This window comes from Papilio machaon, chromosome 4 (assembly GCF_912999745.1).
Source record: "Papilio machaon chromosome 4, ilPapMach1.1, whole genome shotgun sequence".
Classification (NCBI taxonomy): domain Eukaryota; kingdom Metazoa; phylum Arthropoda; class Insecta; order Lepidoptera; family Papilionidae; genus Papilio; species Papilio machaon.
In genome coordinates this window covers 7422779-7447376 of record NC_059989.1, presented here as the reverse complement: position 1 = coordinate 7447376, position 24598 = coordinate 7422779, and the positions used below count along the sequence as shown (strand labels likewise).

The 24598-nt window shown below is 34.6% G+C and overlaps 3 protein-coding genes across 3 annotated transcripts in view; all 3 read right to left on the bottom strand.

Moving 5' to 3' along the window:
• Positions 1-15484, bottom strand: part of LOC106720317 (adenosine receptor A2b) — a 49709-nt gene extending 34225 nt beyond the window's left edge. Inside the window, exon 1 of the mRNA XM_014514940.2 lies at positions 14711-15484. Coding sequence (XP_014370426.1) covers positions 14711-15149 — 439 coding nt within the window. The 5' untranslated portion in view covers positions 15150-15484. The remainder of the gene's footprint in view (positions 1-14710) is intronic.
• A 508-nt stretch (positions 15485-15992) lies between these two features.
• LOC106720210 (kelch domain-containing protein 10 homolog) lies at positions 15993-17967 on the bottom strand. Its single transcript, XM_014514801.2, has 3 exons — positions 17468-17967; positions 17151-17362; positions 15993-16754 (listed from the first exon to the last, which is right to left on the bottom strand). Exons 1-3 carry the CDS (start codon positions 17792-17794, stop codon positions 16100-16102), a joined length of 1194 nt encoding a protein of 397 aa, XP_014370287.2. The 5' UTR covers positions 17795-17967; the 3' UTR covers positions 15993-16099.
• A 1451-nt stretch (positions 17968-19418) lies between these two features.
• LOC106720397 (RING finger protein 10) lies at positions 19419-24344 on the bottom strand. The gene is made up of 11 exons (XM_014515084.2): positions 23956-24344; positions 23664-23835; positions 23397-23585; positions 22910-23000; positions 22616-22837; positions 22286-22444; positions 21720-22197; positions 21339-21475; positions 21096-21210; positions 19852-20123; positions 19419-19649 (listed from the first exon to the last, which is right to left on the bottom strand). Exons 1-11 carry the CDS (start codon positions 24047-24049, stop codon positions 19425-19427), a joined length of 2154 nt encoding a protein of 717 aa, XP_014370570.2. The 5' UTR covers positions 24050-24344; the 3' UTR covers positions 19419-19424.
• Between the last annotated feature and the right edge of the window lie 254 nt (positions 24345-24598).

The following is a 24598-nucleotide window of genomic DNA, read 5'->3' as shown; positions in this document are numbered from 1 at the left end:
TCGCATATTATGTCAATTCTTTTACACATAATAATAACTAACAATCAATTTATGTGAAAGTCTTGCTTTATATTTTCCTTTTAATTTAAAAATAACAAAAACACTTACATCTATATCTATATATATAAAAGAAAGTTGTGTTAGTTACACCATTTATAACTCAAGAACGGCTGAATCGATTTGACTGAAAATTGGTGGGCAGGTAGCTTAGAACCAGGAAACGGACATAGGATAATTTTTACCCCGTTTTCTTTTTTTTTTTTTTTATTCCGCGCGGACGGAGTCGCGGGTAAAAGCTAGTTTAGAATAAATAAGAATAATAATTATAATTCAAGTTTTACTATATGCGAAAATTATAAAGTCTTGACTCCTCTTATTTTCCAAATGTTTGAGAAAAACCAGTAAAAATTTCAAAATTAGGTTGTATTCTGTGTCCCAACTAATCTTCATAGCCTTCCAGGTAATTTAAATTTCTAAATATGAAAGAGTTAATAAAAACAATACAGTAATTTCAAAGGTTTTTTCTTCTTTTCTTTTCTTTATAACAATCGTTATAAAAGTAGATGGACATTTAATAAAAAGTATTGCTTATTAAATTATAACAATAACACTGAATAACTGTAATATTTTCAACTACAGTGCCATCTCACCTTGTTATACGATAGTGCAACGTTGTACACTTTATGATAATGAGAACAGCTAACAAAGTCAGAGCGTAAACAAATCTTAATTATTATCATATTGTTAGAATTTTTCTTTCGTAACCCTAGGCTTCTAGCTAAGGCTCCACGAAGTTTTATGAATATTCCTTTGGTTTTATTACTACGTTTTTTCACATGAAAAGGAAAGCCTGTCTAACTGTCTACAACTTTATTACCGTAACATGGTGTCTCTAGTTTATTTTTGTGTTTTATGCAGCCCTCGAGAATCAAATCAAAGAGGACTAGTTTACAATTGTCATAAAAAAATCAAAACAGAATTGTAAGAAACCAATTCGTTAGACAATCGAGACATTATCAATGTTATAGCTTATGGCATATGAAGTTTTCTTTTGCGGCGTGACGTCACATGTCGAAGCCTTATTGAACTGCGATGACGCACACGAACGTTATCACACCTATAGTACTACGCTGTAGTTATTGACTAACACTACACACTACCAAAAATGATCATGACAATCTGATTTTTAGTGTAAACACTTCAAAGTTTCGCAGTGGCTTACATTATATCATACTTGCTTACACTATATAGCAACGATGTTAATTAAAGACGTTCATAATTATTTTGGGTTTATGATTAAAATATAACTTAGTAGCTAATAATCCGCAAGTTCATTATACGGATTTTGGAAAATAATGTTGTTAGTTTGATATTCAGCTATTCCTATATTCTTTCATCAATATCTATGTCCATAGCCTAAGGATCATCAACAGTAATTTGTTGGCGAAAGAAAGAATAATGGAAATAAATTGCTTGCTACTTTTTCTCTTAACGAGAAATAAAATCAATTAGAAAAAAACATTCTTAAAATAAATCGTCGTTTAAAAAATACCAGGAAGTAAACATGTTATAAATAAATTCCATGACATTCATATGCTGAAGGGAATGTATTACAAACATATATATGTATCCAATCACATTGGTAGTTTCGATTTCCCATTGATTTCCCTGTGGAGATGTCATTCATCATATCTAATTTATTGACATTCCCAAGTATGCCATCGTAGTCAAATCTAACACCCTCGCGTGTTTCGGAAACAACCGATTGATTTTAGATTTTAGACTGATATATCGTGGACTTTATATTATTTACTTCGTTAGTCAGTTACTTTTTAGGTTATCTGTAATTATCTCTTTCAAACTTTTATAAACTTATCTTGAGCAGGGATATTAAGGGTTAGGGTGATCGTAAAATGTTTCACGCGAGTTCCATATCATACAGTGATTAGGCAAGGTCATTGAACTTAATGCTAGTGCATGCTTGACCTGATTTTTATTAGACAGCTGAATTAAACAAAATTCTCGCAAAGTACGATGGAGTGCAAAATTTAAATCACTTTTATGTACATTTTTGTGAGTCCTTTCACATAGAAAAATATCGTTTGTGATAATATGCATGGAATGTACAAATGGAAACCTTCGTAGTGCGATCACATTCCGTTAGTTAAGGTTTTATTTCGAGACATATTTTTTTTCTATTCCAACGAAAAGTAGTACCTGCCACCACCTAATTTGACAGCATTGATTTAAGAGGAAATAAGTCCTATTGTTTCGAAAACATAACGAAAGGAAAATCAATATTTTTAGAACCAAAAGTTTTCAAAAACTAAGATAACAGACTAAATTTTATGTCCCATAATAGTTTATTTACGCTAATTAAACAACTTAATCAAATTATTGAATATTTTAATGCGTACAAATACTTAATAGAAAGGTAGAATCGCAGTTTTATATACTAGAGCATGCTGACAAATCAGTCTTTATATCTTAATATAATATTACATCATACATCATATTAATTATACATCATATTTGAAGATTTTTATCTTTGACTTCACAAGTAAGGTAACTTACGAATAAAAACAATTCTGTCGAAATTAAAAACATATACATTTATTGATTATAAATACAAAAGCCCACAAAGACAAAGACAAAGACATGATAATAAAAAAATAACAATACCAAAAGATTATGTACCTACTGTTTTGACTTAATCCTATGTTATTTTTAATTATTGAATTCAAATACAAAAACGAAGCCAACATTAATGAGCCGTCTACCGTACTTTACTGCCTTCGACAAAATAGACTCCAATGTATCTATCGCTAATTCCTCGCGATATTAAAAAAGGTCAGGCATTCCTGAAAAAGTTAACTTTTTATGAAGTTATACAAAAGTACTTACGTCTTTCTATTTCAGCCTACAGGCAATTAAAATCTACGAGTACATGGGATTCAATAGAATCAGCATTCTAACTGTTGCCATCTTAGACTCGACGACTAGGAATAAAAGAAACCCAAATATATCTGAGTTAATTATGTGATTCATTCTAGTGAATAGTAACCGTGTTGTTGTTAGAAAAATAACTAGTGGTTAGCGACGGGTTGCATGGCGTTTCATCAATATGTGATTTCTTTTGAGTGAAACAACTTTGACAAAAAATATAAATTCCTATAACAGTTGCTAGGGTCAGAGGCAACCAAACATACACCGGCAACCCGTGGGGCTTCATCGTATCCGCGTATTCCTTTAATAAAGCGCACGGGATCATCACATGTTCGTTTTTAATCGTTGAATTATGCCATATCACACACTCTTGATCCTTGGTCACTTTTATTACGGTACCATTGTTGTGTACTAGAGCTCTTACGTTAATTTGAGCCGTTGTTATGTCTAAGGGATGAGGGTTTTTCAAGTAGTTATTAGAACTATCCACGAAGGATGACATCATCAGGCAAGGGAAGGTGGTTTCTTCGAAGAGATTTCGGCCAATGATCTGTAGACTGCATTTCTCGTCGGGGCGTCGTTCGTAGAGGGTGTAATGCCACTGCTCGTTAGCGGCGCGGCCGAGGTTATATAAAGCTAATCCACTTAGTAAAAATCCATATCTTCCTCCGTACTCTCTGTACTTATAGACGTAGGTCGGCGGTGTGCCGTGGTAGACGGGATAGACGACGTGCGAGGAGCATTGCTTGCACATGAAGTAAATGTGGCTGGGCGGATGGTAAGTGTAGTGCGGATGATGGGCGCTGACGTATCCGTGCGGTCTGGAATGGTTGCCGTCAAATCTTCCTCGTGGCCCGCCGTTAATTTTAGCAGTCACAATATTTATAAACAAGAGGTATACTAAAACGTACGGTGTCATAGTGCAGCGCATAGGGCGGGTACCGGGGCGCGACTGGCTGCGTGCCGTCCGGGGTGACTCGTCGTCGCCGCTAGGGAGACGACCTGGCGCCACTCTGTCGCCCCCGTTTACACGTCACGGGAAAATGAATGGATGGAAAATAGAATGGTTATAAACAGTGATTGAATTCTATTTATAAACAAGTTGGGTGACGGTTCTTAACTGTGTTATTCATATTACAACAATCAACGAGTAGAATCAATTAGTAACAGCAAAATTTAGAAATGCGACATTAATGCAAGGCAATGAACTTTTAATTTAAACCGTATTCTCAGAACTAGGTTTTTTTTTTTTTATTTATTTAAGCAGTACATCAAATTTGATAACAAAAAAATAATTTCGCCAAACTGCAAGAGCAGTTTATTGGCGAAAAACTGCACCCAAAATCCTTACAATACACTAATACTTATTACTACAAATGAGACGCTAAAATTTAAAATATAAATATAAATTAAGCTACAAATGAAACAATTACCTACTCGGTAGCGTAGGTATCTAGTAACAGCGCTTTGAATTTTTTCTTATCGCTGCCTTTTTTCAGGCTATCTTCTTGAAGTTCATATGCATTAAATAATCGCGGCACCAGATATCTACGCGTCCGTTCTCCATAATAGTTTTGCATACATGGTTCATCAAACACATTACGGGCTGACTTTCTTAGACTACCATACACATACTTTTTATCGAGAAAGTAATTTTTACTACATTGCTCAGTTGCCAACAAATATTTGATTTTTTCTATAACTGGTAGAATACCACTGAGCTTAAACAATAACTTGTAATCACCTCTCTGTTTACATTTCTTTTTACTTTCTTTATCAACTAATAGTTTAATAAATCTTAGTTGTAGATGTTCTATTCTATCTATGTAAGTTCGGAATGTGCGTCCATAAGCAGATAGACCGTAGCTAAATACTGAGTCGGCAAGATACGTACGGTACAGCATACGTAAAGTGCATTTATCAACTACATTTTTAAGATATATGAATTTATATAAAATACATCTTAATTTATTACACACTAATTCTGTATGCAACTTCCAATTAAATGTAGTATCAATAGTTAACCCTAAATATTTATATTTATCCACAAATTCAATTGGTTTGCAGTTATAATTACATATTATGTTTTCTGTTTTGTGCAAACACTCGTACGAATGACCTATAATGTTTATGGACGCCCTCGGCTTATTTAAATATGGCGATTGGAGCAACATACATTTTGTCTTTTGTATATTAATTATAATTCCGTTATCGTGAGACCATTTAATGACATTAACCAAGTCCGATTGCATTTTACTCTCAATAACTGTAATATCCCGGTCTGCGTACATCATGCACGTATCATCAGCGTACATATAGGTCTTGCAGTGTTTAATTACATTCACCATGCTGTTTACGTGCATAATATAGCATATGGGGGCAAACACCGATCCAGTAGGAACTCCAGAGCTTATAATTTCCTCCTCCCCGATAGTATCTTTTATCTTTGTACATAATGTTCTATTGCTCAGATACTGTTTGAACCATTGACTAACTGGCCCTCGAATTCCGCACTCGTCCATAGCAGTGAGCAGCTGCTCATGATCCAGAGTGTCGAAAGCTTTCTTAAAATCTATAAATAAAAGGACTACATACATTCTACTATCTAGGCTTTCATTAATGTCGTCTGTAAAACGCGCGAGGGCCGAGGACGTGCTACGCGATTTTCGAAATCCGTGTTGTTTGTCTGTAATTATGCTATTTTTTTCAAGAAAATGACTTAATCTTAGCACTATCGCCTTCTCAACAATCTTATTTATAGCTGGCAATATTGCAATCGGTCTGTAGTTGGAATAGTCACAATGATCTCCTTGTTTATAAATTGGGCGGATAATAGCCTTTTTTAGAATGTCTGGATACAAGCCTGTTTTGACTTAAATTTACAAACTTTGCCAATAATGGACTTAATTATGAAATGGATTTATCTTTAATAAGTAATAGGTCTTGAGGTCTTATTCCATCCAAGCCAGGCGACTTTTTACTGCTAAGGCGCGTGATAATCGTTTTAATTTCGTTTGTGGTAACATTTCTAAAATAAAAAGTCGTATCACTTGGTATTATATAGGACTCACGATTGAGTAACTTAACATTACATTGGTGTTTTATGTTTACAATTTCTTTCGTAAAAGTTTCTGAAAATTTTGTACAAATGTCATTTAAGCTATTTGTCTTGCCCAAATATTTAGTAACAACATCGTCAAGACTCGTTTCTTTATTTCCCAACCAGCAATTAATAACCTCCCATACCTTCCTTATATCCCCATTACAGTCTTTTAATTCTTTTAATTTAAGAATTCACTACAACAAGTTAAAACTAATTAATACTCTAGTATGTTTATACAGTCAGGAAATGGAGTGTGAGACAAATGACATAATCTCCGCACGCCCTGCATCTTGTTTTACCCTTTATAGAGTCGCAAAAGTTCAACTTTCAATAAATCACCTTAAATATTTACCAATACTGCATTTACATCATTTAAAGAAAAGTAGACGTTTGAGTGATTATTGTATGACCTTAGCAGGTGTACGAGTACTGACTAGTATCAGTGGTGGGTATCAGTGACGATCAGTGCGGACAAAGCGCGCCTCCGCACCGCAAACAGCGCGCAAAGCGACCGCTTCCGATCAACAATATCCTGACCATTGTCGACACAACGTCTCCATTAAATGCTTGCGTCATGTTAAATCCTACACGCGGAAATACAGTATCTTCTTAAAAGCTAAAAATTAAACTTAAACATTCTTTGTTCGTATCAAACAAAATAGATAGTAGCTGATTCTTAGACCTACTGAATATACATATTAAATTTTATAAAAATCGGACAAGCTGTTTGTATATGGTAAAAACATTTAAAATGAAATTAACTTTTTGTAGAAGCGTATATTGAGAAACATGAATAGAAAAGACCACTAAAAATGCAATGACATTAAGAATGTGTTCTTTTTTCTATATTTTAAATTCTTCTTTTTTCTTAATGCCATTTCACCAAAAATATGTAAAATCTCCTTGAACATACCGGCCACCAAAAGACTACTAGTCTTTTCAATAACCGAAGACCGGCCACCGTGAGGGAGAATCTAAAAATGTTGTCTTCTGTAACGATCGTTTAAAGGACTCAATCCTCTTTGCACTTCACCGTTACATCTCATACTAAATGCTAGTTATTCAGCTCCTGTGTATACTTTCCTCTTCTGTAATGATAATTGCTCTCATATTCGGTGGTGGAAACTCTAGTGTTTTGTGCTAATCTTCTTGGAGGTGCTGAATAATTTCTAAAACTTTGCTGTAAATGTTCTTCGTTTGTTGTTACTATATTCTGCTTAAATGTGTTGTTACTTTCTCAATTGTACAGATGAAATCTGTGCTATCACTTCGTGTATCCTGAAACTCTTATAACTGCGTATCTTGCAAATGCTGCAATGAATTCTGATTTCATCTTCTAATATTGATTGTATTGTTCTGAATTTGCTAATTATTCATCTTCTTCTTGCTCAAATTATGTAAATATACTCTTATCTGCAAATCAGTGTGTTTCTAATTCTTCTTTAAATCTGATTTCAGACATCATTTCTTTCTTAAAGTTTTAGTTTCTATTTACATTTCTCATATCATTGTAACTTACTCATCTCTATACTTAGTCATTTGATTAACTTATACTAAAAAATGTTCACTATATAATCTCAATTGAAAATCAGCAACTTCATAACTAAGTATAGCTGTAATGATATAAGACGTCAAACAGCTAAATGAATCGAATGAATGTGAATATCTGACAATATGTGACTTTACTAATATGATAGAGAAATCCAGGTAAGTGGAATGGACTGTATCTTGAAAATTGTAGTGTTCTCTATCTCAGAATCTTAAATAGTTGAATCGCTTCTGAATCTCAAAACTCCAATAGAAGAGTGCTGCTGCATTTAAAATGTTGACTTACTTGTATTGCTCTAAAGATTGTTCTGATTCATCGCGCCAAGCGATGCTTCTTGTGTTCTTCAGCGATCTCAACTGTAACATTGTGTAATATCTCCTAATAATTATTTCTGTGTCATTTCCATCTAATAAGTGCGCAAGTCGTTTGCTGAGGAACCATCGATCTCTTATTTGTTTGTGTCTGTCTTTCATTAATTGCATGATGCAGTTCTTCAGTTGTTCGATTTATCTTTCACCGCGTGGTCTTAACTTAGATACTCTATGATATCTCTCTGTTCTCCACTTTTAGAGTATGTGAATTTGTAAATACTTTACTAAATGCTTATATCGGCGAACGACTTGATGGTACCACACGTTGTAGTCTCTTCTACAAATTGTTTGAAAATAACTTACTGATTAACTTCCATTGTCATCTCCTTTTATTATTGTCTGGTAAACTACCTTCCTCATCTTTTGTTAATGTTCCCGTAGTGTTGCTTAAGTCTCATTCTGTCTACGAAAACTTCTGGAATAAATCTCGACTACTTATGTGTATGTATACTCTATCTCTTACAAAAAACTCTTTAATATAATGATGTCATAAGTATTTCTTATATGTTGTGATTTTCTAATATTGTAAGTGTACTTTTATCTGTGTTGCTCTCTCTGTCTCGCTTTCTCTCTCTATGCCATGCTTGTTCTGACCTGTGTGACTCACTCGATAGACTCATTCCATTCGAGTGAACTATGCCTGTCTCCTTGTTAACTATACCATTATTGTATGACCTCAGTCCTCAGCTTAAAGTAATGGTACCTCACTTCTTAAGAGACAGGTGGACCCTTTATTCCACATCATGAAAAAGGGCTGTGACAGGACAAAAGCAATGCAATGACATCTAGGTGGAAGGTTGTATATTGCCTCTTACCGCACTCTTAACTCATCTTACCTTCACCTATGTTTGTTACCTCGATTTGTCATCAATCCTTTTTACCGAGATTAACTCGGTAATAAACGAGGCCTGTGTGTCCTGGTCATGTAGAGCGCTAACGACGTGTGTATAGTCTGTCTGAAAAAAACATCTGTTAGTGCTGTTGTATACAATAACATTGACCAGGCTGCATTTTACAGAAGTGTAGTAGTACTAATTGTTCCTTCTCCTTTGGGTCTTTTGTTTTCCTGCTGCTGTATTCATGTTCTCCAAATATATCTTCTTCCAGGGTGTGTGACTGTCTGCTGTTTCAAATTAATATTTTACAAGATGTGAGTTTCTTTCTTAATGAATAATACTGAGCGGTTGCTTAAAATGTTTTCTTGTTTCATTGTGTTTAACTTATGTATGGTTCTTGTAAAGTAATATGTTTGATAGCATTATTGATTGAGGTATCTTACCAATCTTCTGTAGTAAACTGAGCTATCAATTCTTCTTAAGGAAACGTGTAAGAATACAATTGGCAACATACCGCTTATAATCCTAATACTTCTTAAGAATAGTCCAGGCTTCTGCAACTTCTCGACTTACTTGTTCTGTTTCAAGCAATGTTTAATTCTTCTTTGGACTATGTGAATATGATTAATAAGCTTCCGTATTATTGCTGACTGAGACATCTTAAAAATTGTAAAAATTGTTCTTAATAGCCTTATTTATTACCACTCAACAGTATCCATTGGCTTGTAAAATATCCGGCTCGAATCGGACCAAAATGTATATGGTAAAAACATTTAAAATGAAATTAACTTTTTGTAGAAGCGTATATTGAGAAACATGAATAGAAAAGACCACTAAAAATGCAATGACATTAAGAATGTGTTCTTTTTTCTATATTTTAAATTCTTCTTTTTTCTTAATGCCATTTCACCAAAAATATGTAAAATCTCCTTGAACACTGTTTCGTAGGAGTATGGTAACTAACATTGTAACACGAGAATTTTATATACAACATGATGCGTAAAACTAACGAGGAAATAAGTAACTAACCATGGGTTTCTGAGACTAAAGTCCCCCGTTTAAAGCATATTGTCAAAGATAATAACAGGGATGACGATATGTTTTTCGGACATTTTGATCTCAGAAACCAACGGTTATTTTTTTAATTAAAAAAAACTCTTAAATATAGAAGAAACTTTACTACTTTAACATTACCTAAGTATAGGAAGTAGGAACGTCTGGAATGAATTTTCTATTACAAACGTATAATCACGACGAATGGTAACCGATTTTTAAACATCTCAACAAAATGTTTTATTACAAATAATACAAGCATGAAGACAGATAGATACACAATTTTTACATCGGCAAATCGATTCAATTGATTACAGTTTATTTTTTCAAATAGCTTCGCCCCAAGGATGTCCATCGTAACGAAGGTGAGTACAACAGGTGTAATATATTTTACTGACAAAACAATTCTAAACATTCACTCGTAAAGATAGATAAATAGCTCGATACGAAACTACGTAAAGTAAACAATGTATACCGAAAATAACTTTAAGTGAATTGTTCATTTTTCATACTTGAATGATTTGTACATTGTTCATAATTGTTTTCATGATTGTTGAGGTGTACGATTAAATAAAATAGTACAAAAAATTAATTTAATAAACCAACTGATTAATAGCTACGAATGACAATTAATAGAAAGACACTTCTTTTGACTGCACAAAATCATGACTCATAATAGTTGTTAACGTTGCTGATTACAAAACATCCACACTTCTTTAAGTATGTACACGTATATACACATAGAACTTAGAAGATTAAAGATAAAAATAAATACTTTAATACAAAAAATCTAAAAGGCCTGAACACAAATAAATCGGGTTGATGTTCACGGATGTGCAATTTTCCGTAATGTACATAAGTTGTCAGCAATCAATAGATACCATAGTTAAATATTATTGTCTATAGGCTTCATGTAACAATTTAAAACTCATATGTTATATTGCGTAATCGCAACCATTTCAGTCTATCTCCACGTGTTATTTGGTTTTTAACTGAAATTACACAAACCAACGATTGTTCTAATCTTTTTATAAAACAACACATGTGTAATTCATACACAAAACTTGAATTAATTCATTAAGTTAGAGACTATCGAATTGATGTTTTCATTTTGCTTTGTACGTAGCATTTCACTAGGCACCTGTGCAAACCAACCTTCGTTATACACAGTTAATACGGGCCATACGTGATGCGAATGGAAACAACGTCCATGACCTGGCGTATACAACACTTAAAAATTATAAATAGGCATGTGCAAAAATATTATATGTGCATGCAAACCGACCGAACGATGAAAGAGTTGTAGATTTAGTCTAAGAACAGATTAAAAATATTATCTACTAGCTGTCGCCCGCGACTCAGTCCGCACGGAACTAAAAAAAAGACGTAATAAGTAGCCTATGTGTTTTTTCAGACAATGTTCTACATCTGTGGCAAATTTCGTCAATATCCGTTAACCCGTTTCGGATATACCTTCAATCAAACATCCATCCATCCATCTAAACATTCGCATTTATAATATCAGTAAGATGAATTTATTTTGATAGCATCCGTTACTGCTATTATATAAATTTCTGTTTTTTTTTTTAATTAATATCCACTAAATTATTATTAATTCGCCAATTTGTCTAAATCGAAATTAGAGTTTCAATTAAAGTAATTTAAGTTACCTATAGTAATAGTATCGCTATGCGTAACTTAGTTATTCTTTTAACACTTTTATTAATAAAAATTGGAAAAGAAAGAAAAAGTATTTATTGCCCAAACATTAACCTCATTTTTCTTACGAACTGCGGAAAGAAATTGGACAAAAGTATTTTTCTTCCTGCCTTTTTGTTTCATATCAACGGCAATCACGTCCTCAGGAAATGCGCGGCGAGTACGCAGTAGGAAATTAAAAGCAGGAACAATGTAACTTCGCTAAATATGATAATGAGTCTAAGCTAAGTGTTAAAAATAATAATTTGCGTTAGTCTTTGGTAACAGAAGGTAAAAGATTACATTATTTTATAGACAGTCTTTTTATTTTCTGTTCACGATTTAACGATGAGTAATTATTATCTGCCGCGGTATTCAAGCCGCCTTCTTTAGCGCAGACTCCGTATGAGAAACTTACACTAAGGGAGAACCTTAGGGCTCAATTAACGAATCATGAGTATAACAGAAAGTTATCACCACACACATTATTCTGCTGTTGAAATGCGCCAGCGAGTTTTTATTTAAAATTTGAGATAGCTTAGACATTGTAGCCAGCCACCACAATACAACCGCTGATTACTTGATAGTTATTTATAAATACGTTTACTATTGCGACAGTTACACTAACCACAAGCACTGAGAAGCGACTAAAAAACAGAACAATCGTCACTTAAGTTTCTTGATTATTCGTCGATAATTTTCTTCTAAAAACACTCATATTTTTCTCATCAAAACATACCTAAGAAAGAACGAACTCTAAAAACTTGCTGATTAAACGTTATACTTAACGACCAATTTCACGACACTTTTATTTTAATCTTCTTTTACTGAAAAATTAGACGGTTAACTTATTTTAGTTTCGGGGAATTATTGATATAAAACATTAAATTTGTAATTTCTAAGAAGACATCTGTTACAATCTCTTTTATTTCGACCATCTTGCAATATTCCTAGAACGTCGAACAAACGCGTATTGAACATCGCAGTGATATTTTTAATAACTCGAGATAGCAAATAACGCAATATGCGATAATTATTTTCTTTTCGCCCCGCTTGCCAACTGTTCAAATCTAAGTTGTAAGAGAATTCAAACAACAAGGAATCAAGGAGTGACAACGTGATTGAAAAATCACTGAAATAAAAAAGATAGGTAACTGCCACATTCAGTGTCGCTTGATATGATATCTCAAAATAATCGATCAATAACTCTTAGGCCCTTTGTACACAAGGTACGAAAATCGTCAAAATGGTATGGTTACGTCGCGAGAATCGCGTTGCTCGCGCTCAGTACACACGACGTTGAATCGTCGACGCAAATCGTCTATTTGTCAGTACAGGCATAGCGGCTAAATATCAACCGTATAAATTGGCTCCGCTTAATCTTGAAAATCGCCGCAACTTTTCTCACGACGATCTTCACAAACATGTTGCGAGTGACTAGCTTTGGCGAAGACAGATCGAAATATCAGCAACGCGCGCTGTGTACGAACCTCTATGACATTGTAAAAGAACGCTTAGCGACTGAACTTGCCGGGTTTCGTTTTTTACATTGCCTTGTTTACGTTTTGTTTTATTTGTTCGTCGTCGTCATTTTTTCAGTCAAGCGTCAAAGGGTGAAAATCGTAGCACCAAGGATGTCGCTTTAACAATGCCCTGCTACGGCTCCACTGTATACTTTATGTAGACATACACTTGAATAATCCCAACAAAACCACATATAAAATGAAATCATTAGAGACACTAGACAGAAAACAATTTCGATCATATCAATTAAGCGCGATGGTCAGAAAGCCCACAAACGCTAGCACCGACAACACATTCAAATGTGATGTGGAGTCAAACATCTGGAAATGTATAATGGCCGCCTTATAACCAAATAACGTCACAACCACCTACGTATTAACTTTTCGAAACCTTTTAATTATTTTCTGTAATATTCTCCACCATCCATTCGACCCTTCACTAAATGGTAAAGGCTTAAAAGTAATTACGAAGCAATCTATAGCCAAGGGTGGTTGAAATTAGTTTTTAAGTTTAAAAAAGAACTTTGTGAAATGGAGAATTGGACGGAAAATAATTGCATTTGTTATCTTCATTTTGTTTACGTCATATGACTTAACTTTTTACGGATAGTAAAAAAGAATATTACTTAAAAGGAGAACAAAGGAAAGCTAAACATTTAGGTGCCTCGCAAAAAGCAAATGGACATTTACGCTAGCATAATAATTGTGATATATAACTTTCACAGCTTTTAACAAAAATAGAAAGATTTGAGTTCGATGTCCTGTGATCGCAACTGAACTTCGGATTCAAACCGAGGACTAAATACTAAGTTACAGTTTTTCGTTATAACTACGTAGAAGATACTATGAAGGTAGGATGAGCTAGAATTTACGTCTATTTAAGTCTATATTTATTATATAGTATATTAGCTACTTCATAAAACAATAGTATAATAATATACATCACTTTATATCTTTTTGACAATACATAAAATCAAGTGACCATTTACGAAGGGTAGACTCGTTTCAATATTAAAACATGGCATGTTTTGCAGCCATATTTTAAAAATGCAAACTGCGTAAGCTGAAGATTGAGATATTGACAAAATTGACTATATATTTAGAGATTTTAAAAGACAACCCAAAACGCATATATTATAGAGATCAATGACTGAATTTCGACCGAGGCAGTTCAGTCATTGATTGAACAGGTAGTTATTTGGCGAATAGGTATTGCCCAAGAAATGTATCATTTCATAATTCGATATGTTTAAGCTTGTTAGATGGTAAATACACATGAATTAAATTATTTTATTGCTACTACTACGTTGCAATACGTGGGTTTTATATCTTCCGTTTCTGGCCGAATTCTACAAATACAACATCGGAAGAAGTAACTGTTGCGATTTTATTATGTAAATCAAATAATTATAATTGACACTTGTTTGTAACTTGCACTAAACATAATCATAACTCATCGCGTGAGCTACAGCTATTGTATTCAAATGAAGATATCAATAAAAATAACGATCCAGTATGACCTCTGATAATGGATATCAATAACCCTCCCACAATGTTACGGCCATTTAGACCACTTAAGACATAAAAATATTGCCAGCGGTAAACTCGCTAAAAATATAATAAATACTCACATATTGCGGTCCTGGTGCGAACATTCCTGGAGTAGCACATGGGGTAGAGGATAGCCCAATAGCGATCGACGGACACCGCTACCAAGCAGAAGATGCTTATCGTGCATAGCATCACCAGCAAAGAAACCGTGAAGAGGCAAGCGTGGAGGTTTCTCGGCAGCCCTACCGAAGCCAGTATAGCAAATGGTATGCCCAGGAGGCCAACAAGAAAGTCCGCCACCGCGAGAGACACTATGTAGTAATTGGTGCGGCGCCGCAGCCTCCGATCGCGGCGGAACACGTGTATGACCATGGCGTTGCCTACCACCGCCACCAGCGCTACAAGGATCTCCAAGGAGGTGTAGGTGGCATGCAGCTCCGGCGTCGGCGAGCGGTGCGGCGCGGGGTCCGCCGTCACCGTCACAGCCTCCGTCGACATCTGCTCTCTTATCTCGCTCATAACTCTTATATTATATCTTCACCGTAATACCGTTTAAACGTTAAACACATTTTTTAAATCACTTAAATCATCACATCGACAATAATAACGTCATTTCCAATTAATTTAAAAAACGTATTAGTATTTCTCGCGACATTTTTGTTGAGTTTAAAATTATTAAGAAAATTCAATGTTTCAATAAATTATTTAAAGTTTAACATTTTTATAGTCAGCCAGATGGCGATCCCGGTTGTGTCGAGAGTCCAGCGTGTCCCACCCGCGAGGCGCGCTTCCCAGCACTGCGACCGCGAATTGGCGCGAAACCGGCGGCGGGACGCGCGCCCTACGTTCGCCGCTCGCCGCTCGCCGCTCTACGCCGACGCGTGTAGCACTTGTTGAACACCGCAGACTCTCGCCCTTGACAACCAAATTGACCGGCTTTATTGCACGCATTTATTCACGATGCAACGCCTTAACTAGACGTTCAGTAACAGTGATACCAAATGTAACCAACACTGAGTTCGATTTGAATCGAAAAAAAAAACACATGAAATATAGAAACATTAAAAACAAGAGGAAAGGTTGAAATATCTGTCTGATACCTTACGAATGATTGATGACTCTCTTCTATTCCACTCCTACAAGTGATTCAAAATTTCTTACCAAAATCGAACCAAGTGATAAAACAGGTATGATTTAATGCTCCTCACACAAAATATTTGGAAAAGCTGGGTATAAAGTTCTAAGTAAAATAAAATAAAAAGTAAGATCACAAAGTTTATTAAATACCACAAATACACATCATACTTTGAGTGAAATTCATAATTCATTTATTATTTAGGGTACAAATTATACCTTTTTTCGCTCTAGTCATTACATAATAAATATATAACACACTATATCATAAGCTATTTACACCAGAAGGTCATGAAATAGATATTTGCACACTAATTTCATAGTTCTATATAACTTCAAGTTAAATGCACCCTATCCACAAAATGAGCAGGAATACCAATATTCAGTAGGGTTTTCTTTTCAACCTGATCTAAATTAGGTTGAAAGTTTAGCAAAGCCTCCCAACAAATCTCACTTAACTTCGGTATACAGACCCAGACTTTATATAATGTGTTATTTCGACTAGTTGCCTCATCCTTGGGTTCAATACCACCAAAAACATACATACAACCATATGAAGTGACTGTAGATGAATGGAAATGCAGTGGGTGTGGCAATACAGTCTTTTGCATCAAGTTCCATTGCATCTCTTTAATATTCAATCTCCAAATATCGTCAAACATTGACTGTCCATCTGATCCGCCTACTACAAACACTTGTGGTCCTGCCTCTGTGTTAACTTGCACTGCACTATGACATTTCCTAGCTAGAGGCGCCAATGTTTCCCGCAAAGTGTCATCAGCTTTAGGACTCAAAAATGACCAAGTATCAGTATCCAAATCATAAACTGGTATTTCCATGAGTTCGAAAGCATATTCACCAGTTCCACCACCAATGATATAGAGCTTGTTTCCAACACGTGCTATTTCATGTCGATATCTTCCTACTGGCTCACCATCTTGTCCATTACCAACATATACTTGCTCCCAGTTCATTGTTCGAAGGTCTAACCTGTGTAAAATTATTGCTTTATTTTATTTACATAAGTATTAAGAAGAAAAAAACTAGTGCAATGATCACATATTGAATAGTGGTATATAATTTCAATTACAATAATTTTCTCATATTAAATTAAACATGCCAGTTAAATCAGCACTAAACCTGTAATAATGTTACAAAAGAAATCCTATAATAATACCTGTAATAATATTACAAAAAATTGTGGGCTAATTCCTGAGCGCTCAGCCAATTTGCTATTAAAAGTGACAAAATATTTTAGTCACATGAAATAAATCATACTTATGTAAGGTCTTTATCTAGTAAAATAAAATTATAGTTTCATTCAAGTCAAACCCGTTTAGAATTTTTATACCTATTTTTTATTGCAAATTTATCAATATTACCAACCTATATATATCACAGTTGTATGCAAATCCATTGGTACCACCTATAGTATAAAAGTAGCCGTTGTGACATAATATTGACTGTCCATATTGACCAGGAGGTCTTATTCCTGTTACATTTAAAATTTCCAGCTTTGCATCACCAGGATTTGTCCTCCATGTTATAACATCATTGCTGCATTTATTTCCAAAAGGAGCACCAGTGCCGCCAAATATCTGCAACAATTTAAAACTTTTTTATCTCACATTTTAGATGTATTTAAGGATAAATAACATATTATTGTCTTTTAAATAAATCACAAAGCATTTTAAAAGGCTAACCATTAGGTATCTTCCATTCATGCACATAGCATTTGATGCAAGTTCTTCAGGCATGTTCTGTACAACTTTGTGTTGTGTCCATTTCCTAGTAGCGATACAATAACTCCATAATTCTTTAAACAGGGGCCGTTGTGGACTCCAAGTTGGATCAACTCTTTGGATGCTATTCAAGGGTAAAACTGGATTATAGCCTCCAAAACAATAAATGTTAATATCATCACAAACTATCCTATGGCCGCTACGAGGCCGCGGAACTTCAGAACCTCTAAACTTGACTTCAGTAACCTTAAAAGGTTCAAATATATAGTCCTGACTCGAGGATGTCATATTGCGCTATAATCTACGACATATATATATGTTCAAGAGTACGCTAAACTGTCTAAAAGCCTTTGTTTTTATTATTTAATTGATTCTACACCATAATTAGAAATTATAAAACGAAAATAAGAAGTTTCTACTTCAAAATTACTTGACAACTTCGTTGAGACTTTGACATCATTAAAAAGCATGGTGGTAAGCAAAGAGCATTTATGCATAAATACAAAATGTCAATCAATGTAAAAAAAAACATGTTATATACTCTGTGCTAAGTAACGTAAATAATTAGGAGATAAATAATTATGTAGGTAGTGGTATAAAACTAAATTCATCTTGTATGAATAGATTTTAATAATATAATATAATAATAGAAAGAAATAAGAATCAAGTTGTATAAATTATGTAAAAATTATAAGAGTTATATAAAATTTATATTATACTAAATTCATGGTTCAAATTAAGGTAGCACACGCTTGAACGGCCCATTAGATTATGATAGCACATCGTTCATATCTGATAGCCAAATTCTTTAACGAGCAAGTCAGTGCAGAGTTCAAACCAAATTATCGATATGGTTATTGTTTATTTTTAACTACAATCAATCCTTAGATTAAGGTTCTCCTGAAACTATTAAATAAATTAGAAAGGTTTCAGTTTTTCTTTCTCAATCTTTTTAAAATATGCAAAGGGCGAACTTCAGCTCAGGCATCTATTAACAAACCACAACAAGGATCACAATAAGACATTATTCTATATTTTAACACAACCTTCACTGAATTCATTTCAGTCTACTGGAAAGGAATTGGTGAAATTAAAAAGCATTATTTTTGACACGTACGTTTATTTCAGTGAATCTTTACAATACAAAGCTTGACTTTGAAATTAACACAGCTCTCACTAAAATTTTCACAAGTCATTTTACACATCAACTAAGATGGCTTCTATGTGATTAATATATTTATCAAGAGAAAAAAACTTTTATAGAATATATATTTATTGAAAGGAACGAGGACGATTATTATATGGCTACGCCTTTTATTTCTAATACATATATCACTACAAAATACTATTATTTATATAGTACTCACACCAATTATATCATTCAGTTGTTTAATGTCTGAATTAATTTGTCACTAATCTACACATGTCATGTTTTTACTATATTGTAAGAAAACCCAAAAAATATTTATCGAACGGAATCAAAAACAAATTAAAATAAAAAAGATAAACTTAATTGCACATATTTAACAACGCTATAAACTACGAAAACAATAAACTGGTCTAATACATACATTGTTCAAAGGATTATTTCGATGACCCCTATGAATAAGGGCCAATATGCAAATTGACAACTTTACAGGAGAGGCAGCAAAAAACACGTTTACGCCTGAAAATATGTATTTGTGTTTAGTGCATGTTGTTAACTAGACTAGCTAGAAGTAGCTTTTAACATAAAAAATCATCAATTAGTTACTTTGGCCCTTTTAGAACCCATCGATTTATGTTCACTTTAAATTTTTAATAAATCTGTATATTGGGTAAAAAAATTAAAAATTATAGGGTTTACGTTATTATACAATTTTTTTCTTTAACACAAATTTAGAAGACAACTATGATTTATTCTACTACAACTATGATTTCAGCCAGTGCGTTGCATGCCAGTAGCAAACAATACTTTGGGTTTGGACTTTTTGCTTTTCTTTTTGGATGGTGAGGGCGAGGGCGCAGGCGCAGCGTGCAGCGCGGCCTCGATGGCGTCGCTGAGTACCAACGCCCGCGGACCCGCGCCTTCCTCGGCCTCAGGCGGCGGTGGGACGGTGGGCGCCGTTTTACGAACGCGCCATGTGCCGCTGGTGCTTGCCATCTAAATTAATATCAAATTTAGTTTTATAGGAATGCAACTTTGTATGTTCTATTATATACCTGCTTTACCACTAAGTTCAAAAACTATTAATTGAAGATGACAACAATTATTCTTAAATATGTATTTGTTAATAACTCAAAATAATGCCACAACGCGTTCAAACAAGTTTAGTTTTGATATTGATATTACTAGACTAACATACCTTAGCGAATGACAACCCTGATGATGTACTTGGGCTTGGGCTAGCTTGTTCAGCTGCACCTGAAGTTGATGGTTCCCCAGGTTCAGTGGAGGAGAAAGAGGTTCTGTCGACGACTGGCGGGCTGCCGAAGGAGGTGGAGGCGCGGGGGAAGTGCACCTCTGAGGAGAGGTCGGGGCGAGGCGGGCCCTCCAGCGCGCGCCGACATTGCTGCTCGCGACGCCTCTCTTTACGCTCCACATTAGCACGCACTCGAGCACGACGCCTTAACTCATCTATGAAATCGAAAAATAACATCATCACCGTCATCATCAACCCACCGAAGGACTCGGAGCCTATTCCACATTAGAGGTAATCAGGCCTTCAAACACATTGTCCAAGTGCTGGTTGGTGGCCTTCACACACATGTGTAGTTTGCATAACAATATTTTCCGTTACTATAAATACAGTGAAACTTGGTTAAGTGGGACCTGGATAAGTGAGAAACCTCCATAACTGGAACTCATGCTGAGGTCCCAACACTTTGGCACTGAATTACCTCTGTTAGTGGGACGAGGTAAACCTCTATATCTGGGATTTGTTCTCTCGATTTATCATCATAGTTATCTCTATAACTGAGACAGCGAGTAAATTTTATATGCATAAACCTCTGTAACTGAGATAACATTGATTGTATTGTAGTAAATTTAGTAAAAATTTCTAAACGCGAAGCAGTGTTTCCATATTCGAACATATTACGTGTAAAAACGTGCTTGAATATTTTTGTTGATTACATTTGTATGATTACCTTTAAGTACATACTATATTTTTTTTTATTAAAACTCATTTACATACATAACACGTTATTTTATTTAATGATCGCACCTGTATAACTGAAATAACCTGTATTCTCACCTCAATTAATGGAACCCTCTGTAAATGAGACAGATATTTATTTATACCTGTATATCTGAGACACTGGGTAAGTGGAATACCTCTATAAGTGAAACGATATTGCAGGTCCCTTGATGTCTCACTTAACCAGGTTTCACTGTATTTTTAAAAGTAATAAAAGAATCTTTAGATCAGCGGTAAGATAAAATCAAGCATCCATAAGGTTTTTCCTAAATGTTAGTTTGGTTAGAATAAATATTTCATTGGCAGTTGTAGATTTTTAAAAATATTGTCTTTTTACTGCTGTCATAGATCAACTTAACTTTTTAAGGAGTTTAGGTTTGTAAGGCATAAAATCTACTCAAACTAGTAACCTGAAAAATTTTGCAAAGCAGCCGTTGTCACGAATGGTGGTTGTAAATCCAATTCAACGATATCAAAGGAGCAGTAGACTGGCAAATGAGCTGTGTATGGCATGTGCTTCCTGGTCTGAAATAGAAAATACCAAATAATTTAGCAACAGAAAATATTAGTCAGGACATTTTATACATTTGGTTAATCTACTAAAAAAGAATAAATTTTCTGTTGGATTATGTATTAGATAAATTGTAAAATACCTGATCTGCGAGTGACAATGTTTCTCGGTGTAGAACACGACCCTTTATAATAGGAGGTGCAGCAACCAGACCGCCCCACGAGGCATTCAAGATGCGAATATTGATGCTGTTTAGGAATATTTGTTGTCCATCATCAGCTGAAAGTAACATGTAAAAAATTCAAATTAACCAATAAAAGCTAAGTCAATAGTTTTAATGTCAGTCATCAGTTAATTGCAAAAAAAAAGGAGCTATTAAATTGTTTAAACTTTCGTGAATCATAATAATTAAATTTAAAAAATTAATTAAGAATTCATTTATTTATTTTTAAAAAAAGAAGAACCAAAACAAGTAATTATTCATAAAATTTTATATTGAAAATTATTATAGGTATAATGTTACCTTGATAGAAATAGAAGTACTTTGACTGGTTTTCTTTGTCAATATCTGTAATCACGTTGTCAACTTGATTATCTTGGGGAGGCCCGCAATCAATGAGAGGAAATTCTTCAGCGTGATTGTTATCATTCAATTCATCCTCTAAATAGGTTGTCACTTCTGAAGTTAAGTTAGGTTCTGGAACATTGATATCTAACCCTGCCATATTCTCTTCAATGAGCTCAATACAAGCAGCCCCATCTTCTGTTACATCAAACCAATCTAATTTCTTATCATTGACTTCCTGCTTTTCATAAACAATAGGAGGAATATCTTCAATAGGTTCCGGTGTTTTGGGTTTATCAATTTGGTTTTTAATTTCTTCTCCTTTTTTGATAAGCAGATGTAATGCTTGTTCCAAGTAAAGGATTTCTGTTGTGTCAATTTCTTGTAATATTTGGTTTTCTATCTCTTCACGTTCTTTTTGTAAAATTTCAAACACCTAGAAATAAACGATTTTTTGTTGAATATTAATTGTTAATCCATATACCATTCAAGTCTTCAATTTTTTTGGTAACTACCTAACATACCTGATCTTTAGTAGCAGTGAAGTATTTGGTGAATGGTGCATTGGCAAGTTGCTCAAGAGGCAATATTGGTGTTGACAAGTCAACAGATATCTGTCCGCGAGGAGGTGCCACCTCAACTGTTGTGGTACCTCTTATGCGACGTACAAGTCGCATTGTAACCTATTAACAAAAACGAAAAAGTAACATGTATATGTATATGTATATAAGTGTTTTGATTTGGAATTCACAGTAAAATCACCAGCATCAACTTTTAATATGATTTACGTAGATTATTTTCACTGTTTACAAGTGGTTACACTTCCTGCAAAAAATGAATATAAAACTACAAACCTCATCGGCGGGAGATGCCCATTGTATCATATATGCAGATTTCATATCGGTAACGTCCATTGGCGCGGCGCAGACAGGGCAAGGCGGCGGGTGCTTCTCGTGCGCGGCGACGTAGTGCAGCACACACGCCCAGCAGTAGACATGACCGCAGTGACCCACACGCCCCGCCACAGGGTTACCAAGGCATATCGGGCATTCAGAACGCCCAGTGCTTCGCACAATCTATTCACAAGTTTATAAAATAAAGTTATTCAAATTAATTAATGAATCAAGTAAGTATATTAGTATACTTACAATTTGCTCAACCTGTTCCCATTTTATAGGTGTGTCTGGATCCATCAGATTCATTTTGAAATCTTCACCATTTTTTACTACAAACTGGCAGCTAGAAAAAAAAATTTAAATATATCTCCCCCCATTAGAATATCACAATCTATGTCCTAAAACAATAGCAAGATAGGTTTTAAACTAGTGCTTAATAAAATTGTCCATCCAAACATATAATTTATCATCTACCTTCTCTGTTTTGCAATCATAATAACCATATCATAGTATATACATATTATTACTTATCTATAAAATTATATCATCATGATATACAATTTGTAACTTACAAATTCTAAGATAAAAGTTTAGTTAGGTATTCAAAACATGTACAACTGTTCAAATTCCAGCCATTTATGTGCATTTTCTTGTGTATTTGTAATTAGAAAAGCTTTATATCTGCAATATGTGTGCAATATGGTGCAATATCATTAAGCATTTAAACCATGATTCTTACTTAGCACGGAGATAGAGATCATGTTGATGTTTGTAGGCCAAGTTTTGTACAGGACGCCTAGGCACAGGACCTCTACGGTCAGCACCGCCCCGTGAAGGATACATGAAGTTGAGCAAATGATTCAAGTTTTGCTTTTTGCTTCCAGGCAGATATACTGAACCTATTTCAGGCTCCTCATCTGCCCCTATCCTGTAAATGCAAAAAATTGGTAACATGAAAAATACAAAAAAAAAATGAAATCTCAAAAAACTCATTAAGGCTTTTTACCCGGTGTTCTGCGTTCCACCCACAATATAATTAGCTCCATGAACACGAGAACGCTTGTCAATTTGACCCCGACCTCTTTGTGGTGGTTGATTTCTTCGAAAAGGTTCATTTTTGGAAGCAGTACCGGATCCTTCACGTTTTTTACTCCGTGGCCAAGGTTTATGTGTCAATTCTACATTTATTAAACAAATTTAAACGCTGTGATTCCAGATACACATAATAAATAGTCCTCGTCTAATGTTGAGGTGCAAAAACAACAACAGATAATGAATAATGTCCTTCAAGTACTCACCAGTGCCTTTTTTACAATCGACAGCCGAAGCTCTCGACTGCGGTAGAGACAATCTGTTTAATGATTTTTTGTCCATTCTGGACTCCTCCAACATCCACGAAAGTTAGTGTGCGGGTTACTCCGCAAGGAGACGACAATTTTACGTTCAGGGCCGACATTTTAGAAAGCCATGTTTATAATACAAAATAAAGAGAAGAAACAATTTTCCCACAGTATACAATTTACCTAGCGGTAAATACACGATTCAAATGCTTCCACCACAAAAAAGGGAGTATTGCCTACTCCCTTTCGTCGATTACGACGATCACAGGAAAGAAAAACGGAATTCCCTTGTCCGCCACTAAAATGGCGACCTGTAGGTCCAGCCGGCGACCAGCCAGATAAAATAAATTGCGCACTTCCTATTCCGACCATAAACAAATAATAATCGTTCGTTTCAACCATTCAACTTCCAACTTTAAAGGTATCGTTGGCTCTCCTGTTTTTAAAAATTATAAAAGAATTTCTTACGCTCTGTTTACACATATTGTTGATAACGCATTCATTTAGATCTAGAGAAACATGTATCCTTAACTAAATAATCTAATAAATATTAACAATCGTCATAAAATCAAAGTTTTAATGGTTTTATTGTACAAAAAAG